The following is a 15,946-nucleotide window of genomic DNA, read 5'->3' as shown; positions in this document are numbered from 1 at the left end:
CACACATATATGTAAATAGGTGACAAGAAAGCAGAACCATAAGTATGTGTAATTTCAAAGACATAGAAGAGGTTTTTCTCTAAGTGCGTTAAGAGTTTTAAACTCAAGATCATATGATTTGATTAACTGTAAATTCTATTCTTTTACCGCATGAAAACTGGACTGTAGAGGGACAATATGGACATATGAAGAACAAAGACCTAATATTGATTGCATATGTTGTCACATCTCTGAGAAAACCACAGAGACAAAATAATCATGGGCTGAAAGAACAGCCTCCACTTCTAACCCTTTCCAGACTTGGGTGCATCAATGTGAAACTAAATGTAAAAATAAATCCATCACTGTTGTTCACAGTGAATAGTGAGTCTCTAATTCTAAAGTGACTGAGGTCTCTTTGAACAGAGCTCCACAAAGCAGATGTAATCAGCTAAATGGACCTCAGGTTCTTTATTTTATTTTAATTTATTTTATTTTATTTTCCATAATTTTATTGAGAAACAAATAGCAATGAGAGAGTTTCAAACCAAATTGGTAAGACAGTTCCAATAATTAACACATTGCATACTCTCTTCCTAGTGGTTAACTGCTGTACAAGATGCGGACATGATATCCTATTTACAAACACCATTAGAACAAATCCCTCTATTCATTAAGAGAATGTAACTATATATCTATCCTAACCACTTTGAATACACAGATACCAAATGAACATTCATCTGTATCCCCCTTTTTTGTGAAGTTCCATCATTTAAATATTATAGGTGTGTAAACTCAGGAAAATATTCTAAAAGAGTTCGGAGGTCCATAATAGTATTGGGTCTTTCATTTCACTGGCAATGTCAAAAATTGTTGACCTGAGTCCCCTACAGCTCAACATAACACCATGGCTTTACTTCTTATACTTCATTTTTATACTTTTCTGCTGGATGGTTAAGACTAAGGTAAAGCAGGACCTATGCAACAAGAGTTGTAGCTTTTGGGTCTGATAAGGTCAGTGAAATCCCCTCAGGATTTATCCTGAGATCCTGTACCTCAGAAGTCTCTGCTTACCCTCAGCAACTACTGTTGGCGCTATCCAGGGTGCTGGACTGTCTCACCCTGAAGTTTTCTAAGACCTGGGTAGATCATGCTATCAGTTACCCTTGTCAGACCTAAGGCCCCTACAACCAGACTCCATGTTTTCTCCCACAGCCATCTACTCTGATATGATATCAGCCTTATCCATACCTGTTTGAACTAATGTTGAGCAACCTCTGCTTAGACCTGACTGAATATCAAGTGTCAGGACACTAGTGGTATACAGATAAGCTTAGGCATATCCTTCAAATATAATAATGTAAAAAAGCAACGAGCTGGACTAGAAGTGTAACTCAGTGGTAGATCATGTACTTAACATGTTTAAGGCCCTGCGTTTAATCCCCAGCACTGGGGGAGGGGGGTGTCATGAGTTCAGTAGCATCCTTTTTCCATGGAATAATACTCAAAAAGTATACCTGGCTTCTAAAATTAGAACTTACTCATTTGTATAACTTATTCCACTGTCTATTACTAAAACACACCTTAAAGCATAACTATGCCTGCAAGATTAATAAATTCATGAAATATTCAATTGTATCCCCCCAAACTAAATAGCATTCTTGACTTTGCTTTTTAAAAAGTTCCACTGGAAGCCATTACTCAATTTCTTAAGTAATCAAGTTTATACACTAAGTAGTAGATGAAAATTTGTATGCTTTCAAGTTAAACACTTTACCTCTTCAGCCAAAACACTCAGAACATGAGAATAAGCTGATGTATACTCATTCCTACCTCTCCTCTTAAGTAACACGCACAACAGAGAGAGTCACAGCATCTTCAGAACTTCCTACCTACGTGTCAGCCCCTTCACTGTCCTTCAATGTGTTTGAAGGACAGCGTGATTTACAAAGAGCCCCAGAAGTTCAGGCAAACTTTTTAGTTCCAAGTTATCAAGATTCTGATGAGAAAACAGGACTAGCAACCCTGAAATGTGCTTTGTTATATTTCCTATGTAAGCACAAGCAAATTGTGCCAATAAAATAAAAAGGAGATCACTTACTTTGCTTTTATACAGTCTAAGGTCACCTAAAACTAAGGTAATTCAGTTAATTCTTAGTCACAGGATCTCTCTCTCTCTCTCTCTCCCCCTCCCTCCCTCCCTCCCCTCCTGGTCTTCACAAATATGTTCATTCAAATGACTAAGCACCCGTTCATTCCTTCATTTTTCACACTTGATTCATCCTTCAGTGTTTATTTCAATCAAAACTTTTCTGAAAGCCTTACTCATCCCTCTCTGGAAATGAATGAAGTGTTAATTCCCATAAGAACCTGCATTCACACCCACCTTGACACAAATCTCTCTGTAATTTAACTTCTGGTTTATTCATCCATTCCTACCCCTGATTTATAAGTTCAATGAGAGTAGGGACTAGGTTTTTTTCTAACATTATATCAGTGCCTTCCCTGATGATGATGAAATATTCAATTAATAAATGAATAAATTAATGAACTTAATAATTTTAAAGTCCCTCTCTATCTCTAAAGTTAGTAATTCTGTCTTGTTTCCAGTTTTTTTTTCTGTAACTTTGGACTCAATAATATTCCCTTTAAGAAATCTTGTAGGTGACCATATCATAATACCTAAGAAATTTCTCAAACAAAGTAGAAATTGCATTTTTATGTGAGCAATTTTCAATGTAGTCCTTCTGTTTTAGTCTTTGCAAGGTAGAGACATATTTTTCACTCTCAAAATGTAAGCAGGAAGTTGTTTTAATATTTGAATCTGAAATAATGCTGCATGAATAAAATACTAAAATACTGCAATCATTCCTTGGAAGGCAGTCATTCTTCTTGTCGATACCATTATTTTAAAATCTGAAATGCATGGTATTTTCTTCCCTTATGGTCAGTATTCTTTTACATTCAATAATTTTCCTCTCTTATATTCATCTATTGTTTTCTTATCTTTATCTTATAGTAGGTAAATTTGTCTACACTCACTTGCTTCCTAGTTTTACCATGAAAACAAGCACCTTCTTTTCCCAAACAAATATCCCAAATAAATTCTAAATTTATTTTGGAGCATGAATTGCACCGTACACATTTTTCAACTTACCACAGTACACCTAGACTGGTAAAGAATAACTTCTCAATAAAACATGGAAAAAATCAAAGCTTTACATTTAAAACCAATTTCCTTTCCATAAATTCTGGTATTTAGGATACATAAAATCAAATAAAAATTAAATCTAGGGTCAGAAAATTATGGCCCACAACCACTTCTACTCAGTTCCCTACTTTCATAGAGTCTAATTGGCAAATACCACTTCCATTTATTCATGTTTGCCTGTGACTCTTTCCAGACTACAATACCAGAGTTGAGCAGATGTGGCAGAGATCGTATGATCTGCAAAGACTAAAGTAGTTACTATTGGGCCCATTTACAGAAAAACTTAAATGATAACTGCTCTATGTCATGTTTATTGATGAGGGAATTCAGTCCCAGATAAATGACTCATCCATGTGTATAGCTGAATGTGTATATTAATTATCTCTTTATCAGGTTCTATTTCCTTATCAAGTTAAATGCTTGGTGAAAATAAAGATACTTTAGATTATATAAAATCAAACACTAAAACCAGAAATGGAGACATTTGCCAGGATACCTTTAAGAGTTTGTACCAAGATGAGGCATAACTTCCCCTTTTCTGAATTAAGATAACAAAATTAATCGTCTCTACATACCTAACACACCCTGATTAATGCAGAGAATATTGCCACTTTTTATAAAAGCATCGACAAAAAAGTCCAAATCTTACTGCAGAGTTCTAAAAGATGTTGAAAGCAATAAGCATCAAAGAAAATGCTTGAAAATGGACTACAATGACCTTACCCACTACTCTATTAAGATACAGTTAAAAAAAAAAATCCACTGACAATGTAAGAAAACATAAATAGCGTAGACTATCCCTAAAGTTTTAACTTGATTTCAGGGCAGTGAAGAGCCACAGCAGAAAAGTCTGAGAATCACTCCTTCAGTCAGTGTCTATTAATTTAGCAGACTATGGTTTTCAAGAAGTTACTTAAGTCTAGATTTCTGTAGAGGGAATCACATGAAAACTCCATCAGAAGTGTTCTTAGTATTCATACAGCAAACCTCACTTAAGATGAAAAAGTAAAAATATAAGAGCAGAAAAATACCCATTATGGAGACAAAAAGCAAATTCAATAAACCTAAGCTGCCGTCAGACCTCTTTTCCTGTCAGACAAAGCATTTTTAGCATAGATATTTCCTCAAAAATGATTGATGTCCCCTGAGGTGATGTCCTATATAATGCAACGATATAGAAATCCCTGGAGTGGAAATAAAATGCAGCTAGCAGAATACCAGAGAAGCCACAATTGATAAACTCTCTACAAGAAAAGGATTGCGGTAGGCAGGAGAACAAAATGTTACTGTGGGATACTTAATAACTACTTGGTACAGAGGATACTTCCCCTATTACAAGTCACCAGACATCAAATCTGCTCATGTTAGCAAAAGGTCATGTCACCCACTGAGACAAGAAAGAGATGGAGGAGAGGAAGAGAACACGCTGAATTAGAATTGGTCTGGAGCAAAGATCAGAGCAAGGCCAAGACAGAGGAAAAAATTGTGCACAGACAACCAGTATGATGCTATATCCTCAGCGGAGTGGCTGGTAGAATTTGAATGTCCCCTGCCACTCACCAGCCAGGGCAAAGGCAGCAGTTCTTTATACCTCAAAGACCCAGCTACCGAAAGCTTCCGCCGAGAGTCGGCTCACGACTGTCTGGATCTTGCCAGAGGAAGAAGCAGAATTACTCAGCCACAGTTGCACTGGCACCTGACAGCTTCTCCTGAGATGCTGCCTCTTCTCCCCGTTTCTACCAAGAATACCAGTAAACCTACTATGTGTTCCTGTTTTATATCAATGGCTGATCACATCCTCCTTCCTCCATTCCTTGTGCTCTTAGGGCCAAAACAGAGTAAGTTGTTTTCAACACACTACTACCTTGAATACTTCTCTTGAAGAAGGCCTTGCAGCCCTCACAGGACCAGACCCCATAATGGTAGCCGGAGGCGTAGTCATTGCACACTGCGCAGTAGCGGGTCTCTTTGGCAGACTCCAGGGTTATGCTTCCCTTGTCGCTGCTGCTGGCCAACCTCTCTCGGCCATTCTGGCGTCGATTACCTGAATTTGGCCTGGAAAAAAAAAGTAAAGAAAAGGAAAAAAAAACAGTGAATCCATCAGCATTATAAAGGCGAAACATGCACTCCCTTCTAAATAAGCAAAAACTTGGGAGATGAAGCCAACCCACTTTATTCTGACACTTTGAAATAATGAATCATAATATAAGCCAGTCTTTCAGCACCTTTTCCCATCTGTTGCAGCAAAAGATGTTTGCCTATTTTACTAACCTTGAGGAAAATTGTTTATTGCAAACTTCCTTAAGAACCAGACTGGCTACTCCAGAACTTACTACCCAGAAAAATGGCAAAAGGATGGATTCTAATAGACATCTTCATTTTCTCAAGGAGTCACAATTAGAATCATTAGGGGCCAATGCTCCTTCCCATTTTATCTAACTTTTTGTTTTGTTTTGTTTTGTATTTTTGGTGAAACCAGGGATTGAACTCAGGCCCTTGTGCTTGCCAGGGAAGCACTTATTCCACTGAGCCATCTCCTTGGCCTCCTTCCCATTTTAGACCCTACAAAGAGTCGTTAGGAAATGGAAATGAAGCATAAAACAGCGGAAACATTTGGAATTCAGAAGACCTAAAGAACAATATGGAACACATACTGAAAATTTAGATTTTTTTCCATTATTGTTACCAGGTAACCCTAGATCTTTATAACTTGACTTTATAATTTGAAGATACTATTCTTCAATATTAAATCGACCTCTTGAAGAATATATGGAATAAGAAGTGTGGAGATGACCAGATGGGTATCTCAACCTTTAAAAGTTTCATGGAAGAAACATATCCCCCAAATTAAATTGAAAGTTGAACAGTAAGAAAGTCCAGTTCTAAGAGAAGCAACAAACAAACACGGACAAATCTTTAGGAAAGCATTAAGGAGGGAAGTGGACAACAAGGCCAAATGGGGGAGAGAAGCCCAATAAAACAAGAACTGATAATGAAAAATGGATCTGAACAAGATGCTGAGCAAAGAGTTCCTAGGGAATGGCAGAGGCACAAACTAAGGCCAAGGGTGGAAGAGCAGCCAGATGTGAGGTGGAGAAGGGAAGCGAGGCCACTTCCTTGAGAATTTAGATGTGAATGGAAAGGGAAAGGGACAGGAGGGTTGGAGCAGAATATAAGACAAGGGCGGCTTTATTTGGTATGGTGATTGTTTTGTTTTGTTTAGACCAGACGGAACCTGCAAGGCTTCAAAGGTAGACCACCTGGGAAGAAATGGCTGCAGACATAGAGAAGAGGATAAAAGAAGAAAGTCAAGAAGAAATCTGGAGCTTTATAGAAATGGACAGAGAGAGAGGTTGAAGGGAGGGGAGGAGACTGGGAAAAAAAGGAATCATGATGTATCAGGTACGGGTACAAACTCCCTATAATGAATGTGATCGTTATGTATATGTAAAATGTACCAATGAGCTTTAAAAAATGTTTAAAATCTATGTAACATACATATTAAAGAACTTATTATGTAACCAACAGGTGGAAAAAAAAAAGAAGAAATCTGGAGCTGCTGGGGTTAATGACATGAGGGCAAAGAACGGCCTCCATGGAGCTGACTTGAGGGAGATTGCAAGAGAAATGAGGAGAAGGGGGGTGAGGATAACTTTGTCTGTCACGGGGCTAGCCAAGTAGCTCAGGAGATTAAAGCACCACAAGCAGGCGCAGGAGCTGGGGGTTCAATCCCCGGGCCTACCGTGCCAGCCCCAACCCCAGGACACACTAAGACAGCAATTGACACTGGGCATCGTGGTGTGCCCCTGTAATCCCAGCTCTTAGGAGGTTGTAAAGCAGGCGTATCACTACAAGTCTGATCTAGTAGTGAGACCCTGAACACCCTGCAGATCCTTCCCTTAAAAAAAATACAAAAAACAAACAAACAAAAAAAAAAAAAACTTTGCCTGTCACCTCTGACCACATAGGTTACATGGGCCCAGGATTTCCTAGGCACGTGCAAACAAGTGAAGGTGGTAGAAGGGAAACGGGATGTGATGTTCAAGCACAGTACAGTGCCTAGTTTACAGCTGGCACTCAAGAATATACTGAAATGTAGAGAAAAAGCGTTCCAGGGTGATTGGGGAAGAGAGGGTGACGGACAGTGGAAGGCTAGATGGAGTGAAGTCCTCATGGATTTTCACAGGTAAAGTGAACTGCGGGTAGAGCTCCAGGTGTCTGTTGTTGAAGGTGGCTCCGCCTCCTGTTTCCCCTGCCCGCCCTGACAACCGGGACACACTGAGGCCCACTCCTCCTTTTCTCACAGACCTCTCTGCTTTTAGCTCAGATTTTATGACCCTTCTCTGCTCTCCTCACTCATTAATATTGTACACAGTTTTGTGGTGCTGGATCTCAAACTACAGTGGCCATAAAAGTCACAAGATACCAGTTCCTTGGGTTGAGTAGTTCTGAATTTGCCAACTTTTTCCATTCTAAATAACTTAGCTCTGAGGTTGGCAGCCTCAAATAGGATTTCTTTATTCTTTAATGATCCTTAGAGAGCACTGGCTGGCAGCTTGCAGTGCTAGTTCAGAGTCTGTTACCCGTGTCTTTCCATTTCATCACCACGCTGTGGGGCACCTCCTCCCCCAACCTCAGATCTTTTTACTGTCTGTTTACTAATGTCTTTTGCATGGTTCAGGTCAGTAGGAAGCAGCTGTGAATATTTAACTGTCAAAGCTCAATGCCTTTGGGATGAGGGTAGTTAGTAAGTATGAAATGGACAGATTGAAAGTCTTAGAAGTGCTTTTACATGTAGCAGCTCCAGGGGCTACTCTGCACCCAGCACCCAAAGGCTCTTGATACAGTTTCGCCAGATAACTGAGTGAGTGAACAGTACAGGGGCAATAGTTTCAAGGTGTCAAATATCTGCCCCACCATCCCTACAGAATAATACACACAACCAGGTTTTGAGCTGCACAGAGGCCCACTAGTTTGTGGATATAAGGGAGGGGATGTGTGGCAATTTGAACAACTTTCCACATGAACATGGAACCTTAGAAAGATCAAAAATTAGGTACATCGTGAATGCAAAATATACAGGTAGTTAGGAGTTCACTTTACCATTTACAACCACAGGAGTCTATCACACGGTAAAATGTATCAAAACTTGGAAGACACACACAGACCATATGTAACCAAGAGAAATTTGCGCTAAGATAAAGATGTGATAAATCATAGTTTCATGAAACCACAGTGGGTTCTCACTGCTGCCCTCATGTCAAGCTACCTCCCATTGCTACTGTGGTGAGCAGAAGGGGTGGGAGTAGCTGCCTAAAGCATTCCATAGCAGTCTGTCTTCCCCTCAAAATGTATTTTGCTGGGATCTCTCAGTGGTTCATGCTAGGAAAAAGAATAGCAATCACACCAGGCTGAAGGGTGGTGAGATCTTCGCATGGGCTGCAAGGCCCTGTGCACCTTGCAGTAGTTCTTACATTGTCTTCAGTGTTCATCAGACCGAGTCAAATGGACTGGGGTACCCCTAGACAGAGAGCTGTGTCCTCAGAACACAGGACTCAGGTGAATCATCTGCCACAGAAGACAGTAGAATGGGGAGGGCTCCAAGACCAAGGTGAGCCCCGGCCAGCAGGGTGAGCAGGCACCAAGCTGGGATTATCGGTTAATGGGTCCAGGCTCACCGCCTTCTGCTGATCTCACAGTACACAGCCTTGGCACTATTGGCCTCACATTCCCTTGGCAGGAAGTAACTACACCATGTCCTAGTCAATCTCAGTCTTCCCTAGTCTCCCTGAGCCTTGGAAGTCCTTTGGTTTCCTTTTTTCACAGGACCAAGACCAACTGTTCTTAATACTTTCATGCCCAAATACCTTATGTTCTGCCTTCTTGACAGGAGTCTTCACCTACCCAAACCTAGCCAGAAGCCCTTCATTACAAGTAGAGGGCTAAATGCTTAGCAAAAGAGCAAAAATACCTCCTTCTTTCTAAAAGCCCTATCCCCTTCTCGCTGAATTCTCAAGAAACTCATGCTTTCTCATCTTGCCCAACTTTTCATGAGACTCAGTTAATAAGATGATTTGATCACCAAGCTTCAGACTAAGAGATTAAAATTTTTTTTAGTCATTTAGACACCCTTAGAGATACTGGAAATAAGGAGGAAGAAAGTTTAGGAGAGTAATGAAAGCATGTTTTGCCTCACATTCTTACAACGAAGCGCACACATGACTAAGAAACAAAATGACAGGAGAAGGCCAGGGGCATGAAAAGCGCAGCCACGGTGCCATTTACGAAAACTCAAAACTCTCCTTGATTTAGTGCCATTTTCACTATGTCAACTGACTGCTGAATATTTCCAAAGGGATACCCATTGATATTACAACCTAATTAAGAGAAGTAACTAAAGGTGTTCATATCAGGTCCAGAGAGCAGACTGTCTTGGGCCAAGTAAAAACAGAACATAATTTTAAAGAATGCTGGCTAAGAAGATTTTAATAATCAAAAGAAAATGCTCGAAGCTCAGCATAATCAAATACTCTTGTTCCCCAGCCATAAATACTAGGACCAGCTCTCCCAAAGCATTACTCCTCTCGCTAACCAAGTGCTTTTAAAAGTTTAAAAGCCCTGGTTTCTGGGGGAAATGCTTTCAGAACACTCAGTTTAAAGAAATCATAGATTCCAAGCCCTAGAAAGAGGCTTAATTAAGTCCTATTGAGAAAACTTCACACTACTGCACTCCCTCGCTAACTCAAGTCCCCAACCTATGTGTCCTTGAAATCTTTAGGCTTTTGCTATGTGGACTTACCACATTTCCACTCTTATGTTTGGGTGATTGTTGATAACTATATATGTTCCTCTAGTAAAGATAAAACTCCAAGAAGGCAATGGGTATATCCACTGGCTCCAAATTTTAACCAACACACAGAGAAGACCTTAATAAATATTTGCTAAATACACATCCCACATCTTCCCCGTCACAACAGTTAATCAATTAGTTCTTCAAAACATTGTCTGTCCTTATTTCCACTCCTCTTGTAGTATTATTCTTGTCTAAAACATCAATAATACTCCAACTAGACTCCTCAAAAAATTAGGACTGGAAATCCATTTCAATCCAGCTATTCCCCTCCTGGGAATTTTCGCAGAAGAACTGAAAACATCATACCACAATGATATATGTGCACACATGTTTATAGCAGTACAATTTATCATAGTCAAATCTCAGAAGCAACCAAAAATGCCCATCACCTGAGCAATGGATGAAAAAGAGGTGGTATTTTTATACAATGGCATATTACTCTGCTACACAGAAAGACAAACTCAAAGACTTCATAGGTAAGTGGATGCAACTAGAGACTATACTCATAAGTGAAGATCCATAAACCTGAAAGGTATAACAGATATAGTGAAACAGAAAGAAATGGAATTTAAGGATTAAACAATGAAGAGGAGAAAGTGGAGAAAAGATAAGAAAAAAAGTAAGAGAAAATCAAGCAAGTATATATCTGGGATGGATGAGGTGACTGTACTAAAAATCTCCATCAGTTTTCTGAAAAGAGAAGTTAATGTGTAGAATTTTCACCTCAACTAACTCGGTATACTGATATCCGTGATCTATGCAACTACATCAAGGACAGCAATGTGTAATACAAAAACCATGCTTGAATACCTGACATCTTGGTCTCCTAAATGTGTACTGTCTCTAACATCATATCAATTATCACTATACTCCCTTTAAAACAAATTTTTTAAAAGGTTAAAAAAAAGAGTCAAGAGCAAAAATTTAAGGTTTCTTGAAAGCAAGCAGTAATATGCAACCATATGTCCAATCCTACATAACTATATCTGTTAATCTGAGCAATAGATTTGATTATGAAATACATAATATATAAACCATTGTTAATCAGCTATTCTTGTTTTGAAAATCTGTAACATATATATTGTTGTACATTGCCTGTTTCTTTCTCTGTTTCTGATTTTTTTCTTGCATTGTTTTTACTTTTCAAAATCAAATTAAAAATAATACTCCAACTTACAAAAATACTAACACTAATTGCCCACTTCTAATATTCCTCAAACTCATCCTGCCAAACACTGCCCAAAGAATTGCCACCAAGTACAGCATTCATCTTTCAATATCTTCTCATTGCAATAAGTAATAATATAGATTATTACTTTGGGAGTTGCAGACTAGTTTGAAAATAATGAAAACTCTGAACTTAGCTTTTCTAGAAAATGTACATAAACAAAAGTCTTAAAATTATGCCTATACTTTTAGGGAAGTTGTAGACAAGAAAAATGCAAGTTAAAAAAAAATCATCAGAATTAAAGACAATTTCTTGAATTTCCTCCACCAACTGGTATCAGTTTCTTAAGGAATTCTTTGTAATTTCCTAAGCAAAATGCTGCCAAATCCACCTCTGGGGAAGCCTATGGAACTCTATGTCCAATCGATACATACAGCTCCCTGCATACATATGCAATTCATCCCTCCTGAAAAACAAAACTCTGGTCTCCTATCACCCCTGCTAACTGCAGCTCCTTTTGGGTACTCTGAATTCTCATAGCACCTACTGTTCGTGCAAGGTCTCTTTGCACTTAGTTAGACATCAACTTCAGCTGCTGGTGACCACTTCTCCTCTGTTTCCTTTGTCCTGTTTTTCACCTCCACCAGGCTTCTAGTGTCAGTGTTCCTGGGGTCCTGTTCTCAGCCCTCTGCCATTCTTTGGCTTTTGGTCTTTAGCGGGTCTCAGCCATGGGGCACAGCTGCACCCAACCGCATCTCACACCCTCTCTGACTTCAGACCAACATGTTAATTATCCACTCAGTACACCATTCCTTGAGCGAACCAAAGAAACCTCAAGCTTAATGCCATCAGAAGTAAAGGCTAAATCTTCCCCCAGAAAGCCCACTTCTAGTCCTGCTTTGGCCCCATGATCTACTGGTATGTTCAAGCCTCCTATTCCTCCTGCCCAGAGCACACTTCCTCAGCCCTGAATAACTCCTGTTCACCCCACCCCCGCTCCCACTCATACTTACTTTCCTCCAGTGTGCTTTGCTGACTCATCAGTCTAGTTTATATAAACCCAGAGTTACACTCAGCAGTAGAGGTCTTGCACTCACTACTCAAAACTCTTGGCAGGTTCCCACCACTCCAAGCAGAGAACTCAAAGTCCTTGGGTGGCCTGGAAGGCCCAGTGCAGCTTGCCCCTGCCTGTCACTCACCACACTCAGCCCCCACAGGCCCAGTTCCAGTGCTACTGCAGCTGCTGGGCAGTACTAGCTTGTGCTCCTCCATCTCCGCACCCTCTTCTGTGACCTGTTTCTCCCTCTGTGCTGGTTCATACCCCCTCCCCCATCCACTTCCTGCCCATTCTAAATGTGGGCCCCTGCTACCTTCTATGCTTTTACACTGGTTTATGTTTTTCTTTGTAGCACTTAGCACCACCCCACATCCAAACGGATCTGAATATACTGGTTTCACTCTGTCCTCCTGCTGAAGTGTAAGCTTCATGTCACCAGCACCTTAAAGAGAACCTAGCATAGGAAGAGCTGCTGAATGAATGCCTGACTGATGTAATAGGCCCGCACTTTGCTGTGTTCTGCTTAATGATGTGCCTTGTCCCATAAGCCATTGTACCCAGCAGGCCTGACATGGTAGCCTCCATACCTGCCATGGTCCTCCGGTTTATCTTGGGACCTATGACACAGAGCTAAGTGACTAATAGCTATTTGCTACCTAAATGAATGTAGTACAAGGTAATTCTGCACCCTGAGTATGAGGGCACCAATCAATAGGCTTGTAGCCTGGGTAGAATATAAAAAGAAATGGGAGGCAGTGCTGCTGCTGCTGCTGCTGCTGCTTACTGCTTCACTGCCTCCTGCCTGCTTTGCCATGACTTATTTCTCTTGTGATGCCACCTTCTTTTGGAGCCAGCTAACTATAGGCTAAAACCTCTTATTGACTGTGATCTGAAAGAAACCTTTCCCCCTTTAGCCTGTGTTTTGTCTCAGCAACAAGAAAAGTAACAAAGGAACTAGTGCACATGTGGCCTTCATGCAGTTATCTTAATCAATGAGTACAAAGCTCTTAAGTAAAATATCTTTCTCAGGTAGCAACAGCCACTGACATTCTTTATAAAAATAAGGTGTGACAGCGCTGGTGAGATATTTCAATGGACTTAAGTGCTTGCTTAGGTAAGTGCAGAGACCAGGTTTCGATCCTGGGCACCACCATGCTGGTCCCACCCCCATGCGTACTGAGTCGGTCACCAAGACCATGAGCTATGGCACACGCTTATAATCCCAGTGCTGGGGAGGCTGAAAACAGAAGGATCACTATGAGTCCAAGTTGCATAGTGAGACCCTGTACCAAATACATTAAAAAGAAAGAAAGAAAGAAAGAAAGAAAGAAAGAAAGAAAGAAAGAAAGAAAGAAGGCATAACACCAGAGGGTCACATATATAACCATTCTGGAGTCTGTGTCATTATTAGATGACCATATGGCCACCAAGTCTGCAGGTAAGAGACCTTACCACAGCCACCATTGTTCCCCACTTTCTAACAAAGCACTGACAAAGAGCAGGCATTCAGAGATGGTTGTGGAATGAGTACAGTTCCAAATATCATACTGTATGTCTCCCTCCCAGCTGGGCTGCAAGCTCTATGTCAGCAGGGACACTGAATCCCAGCCTTGCCATGAGACACAAACCCTGGGAGCCCCACCCTGAGCATCACAAGGCAAAGACCAAGCCTTTTACATCTAAGAGCAAAGTCACTGCTCATATCTCACCCTTAAACTCATAAGTCCCACTAAGTATTGCCTGCAATATTTTATAAAGCAAGTAAGGTGGGGTTTTTTTTGAGAAAATGTTAATTTTATTTCTAGAGCAAAGTTTGAGACCTCTGTTGAGTTTCCTAAAAATGGAGTTAACATGGCTAACAATCCTACAAGAGAATAGCTTGGTGAAAGTTTGAACATTTCCTAAAAATGCAATGGCAGAAAATACATATTTTAACTCACCAACAAATACAAAATGATGTGTCATTAATGCTCATATACAAGAGTTCTGAAATTCTTTATGCACAAAGAACATTAGCATTCCCTATTCAAAATGTAATCTCTCTGTAAAATGTCAAGAGGTTTTCCCACTCACTTAAGAAAAATGTCTTCACTCCAAAAGACAAGTAAGTGTTGATTTTCACACTAATGGGAAATAAGAATAGCCTGGCATATAGTACCCTGAAACCCCATTTAGTCAATATCTTTGTATCTTTTATCAGTTACTAATGTGTAACCAAATGACCCAGTTTGAGTTCTGTCACCTCTCTCTCTGCTCACACCAACCTGTGGTAAGTGCTAATGAATGGCGAGGTCTAGGAGCCCACAGACATAGGAGGCCAGGCAAGTGGATGACACACAAGTAGGAAGCCAAAAGAGGAAGGGCGTCGTGGTTTGACTCCACACCTTCTTTTTTTAAATTCTGATTTCAAGTCTAATTTCCACAGAAAATATGACACTCTATAGGAGAATGATGAATGTACTTGCATGCAGAACGATTATGAAATTCATTCATTTATTCCATAGCATTGAAGGAGCAGTTACCTATGAGTGGCTAAAGAGTTTATACTAGGAGGAAGATGGCTATAAAAAAAAAAAGAGGAGATAAAAAAGAGAGGTAGAAGTGAGAAGGAGCACAGACAGAAAGGCATAAGGCATTGGGAAGAACATGACGCAGGAGGAAAACTTGGGCCTGGGCCTGTGGGGGGGAAAACAGTAGTGACAAGTCCTAGACTCACTAACACTTACATGAAGAACATCGAGGACCAAAAACAACCCACCCTAAGCACTGGCCTCTGGCCTGCTTCTAAATGTGACCTATAAATCATTTCATTTATGACCCCATCCAGAAGATAACACCAATATGCCATCACATAAAAAGTCCACACAAACATGTCCAGAACTGCAAATGGAAATTTTTGCCTACAAAAATTATTTGGGAAGCAGTATGTTGTGAGGGATAACATGACTGCAGATGTGGGCAACTTAAGAATAAAGTGGGGGGGCGTTAAGAGTGTGGTAGTGAAGGAGTTCTAGGCTGAGTCAGAACTCGAGTTCTAGATAGAAAAGCTGCCAGTAACAGCTGCGTGGCTTAAGAAAATTGCCAAGCCTTTTCTGGACCTCAGGTTCTTCATCTGTAAAATGAGGAATTACAACTGTGCTTCCTAAATTCCTTTTTGGCACTACAGTTGTGTGACTGTGTTTCTATCCCATGGCTCTGACCAACAATAACATCTGTAGCCAGGGAGAATGTCTCCAACAAGTCCCATGAGAGTACAGCCCATTTCTCAGAACTCTTTCCTAAGAGCAACAAAATGCATGAAAGACAAGTTGGGACGAGGTGGCAGCACCACTTTCAGGTCCTCTCGGAGCTCTCATGACCAATTAATCACCTATCCTCACCCCAGCACAGGCAGCTGTCAGCATAGCCACCGGTTTCTGTGAAAACGACTTTCCTGTGAAGACAAAAGTCACTGCAGAAAGAAAAAGAGAAGAAGGAGGAGGAGGAAGAGCAGGAGGAGGAGAAGGAGAAGGAAGGAGGAGGAGGGGGAAGGAAGAAGGAGGGTAGAAGGAGGAAGGGAGAGGAGGGAGGAGGAGGAAGAAGAAGAAGAAAAGGAGGAGAAGGGAGGAGGAGGAGAAGGAGGAAGAGAAGGAGGAGGAGAAGAAGGAGGAGGAGGAGAAGGAGGAGAAGGAGAAGGAG

At 40.6% G+C, this 15,946-nt stretch overlaps 1 protein-coding gene across 7 annotated transcripts in view; it reads right to left on the bottom strand.

Annotated features, from left to right (window-relative positions):
* Positions 1-15,946, bottom strand: part of Esr1 (estrogen receptor 1) — a 435,477-nt gene that overhangs the window by 267,337 nt on the left and 152,194 nt on the right. For all 7 annotated transcript variants that reach the window (XM_023706239.1, XM_023706238.1, XM_023706243.1 and 4 more), the window contains exon 3: positions 5,055-5,245. In XM_023706239.1, the coding sequence (XP_023562007.1) occupies positions 5,055-5,245 (191 nt within the window). The remainder of the gene's footprint in view (positions 1-5,054; positions 5,246-15,946) is intronic.

This window comes from Octodon degus, unplaced genomic scaffold (assembly GCF_000260255.1).
Source record: "Octodon degus isolate 3935 unplaced genomic scaffold, OctDeg1.0 scaffold00246, whole genome shotgun sequence".
Taxonomy (NCBI): Eukaryota; Metazoa; Chordata; class Mammalia; order Rodentia; family Octodontidae; genus Octodon; species Octodon degus.
Note: the sequence above shows the minus strand (reverse complement) of the source record. Positions and strands in the feature narration are given on the sequence as shown.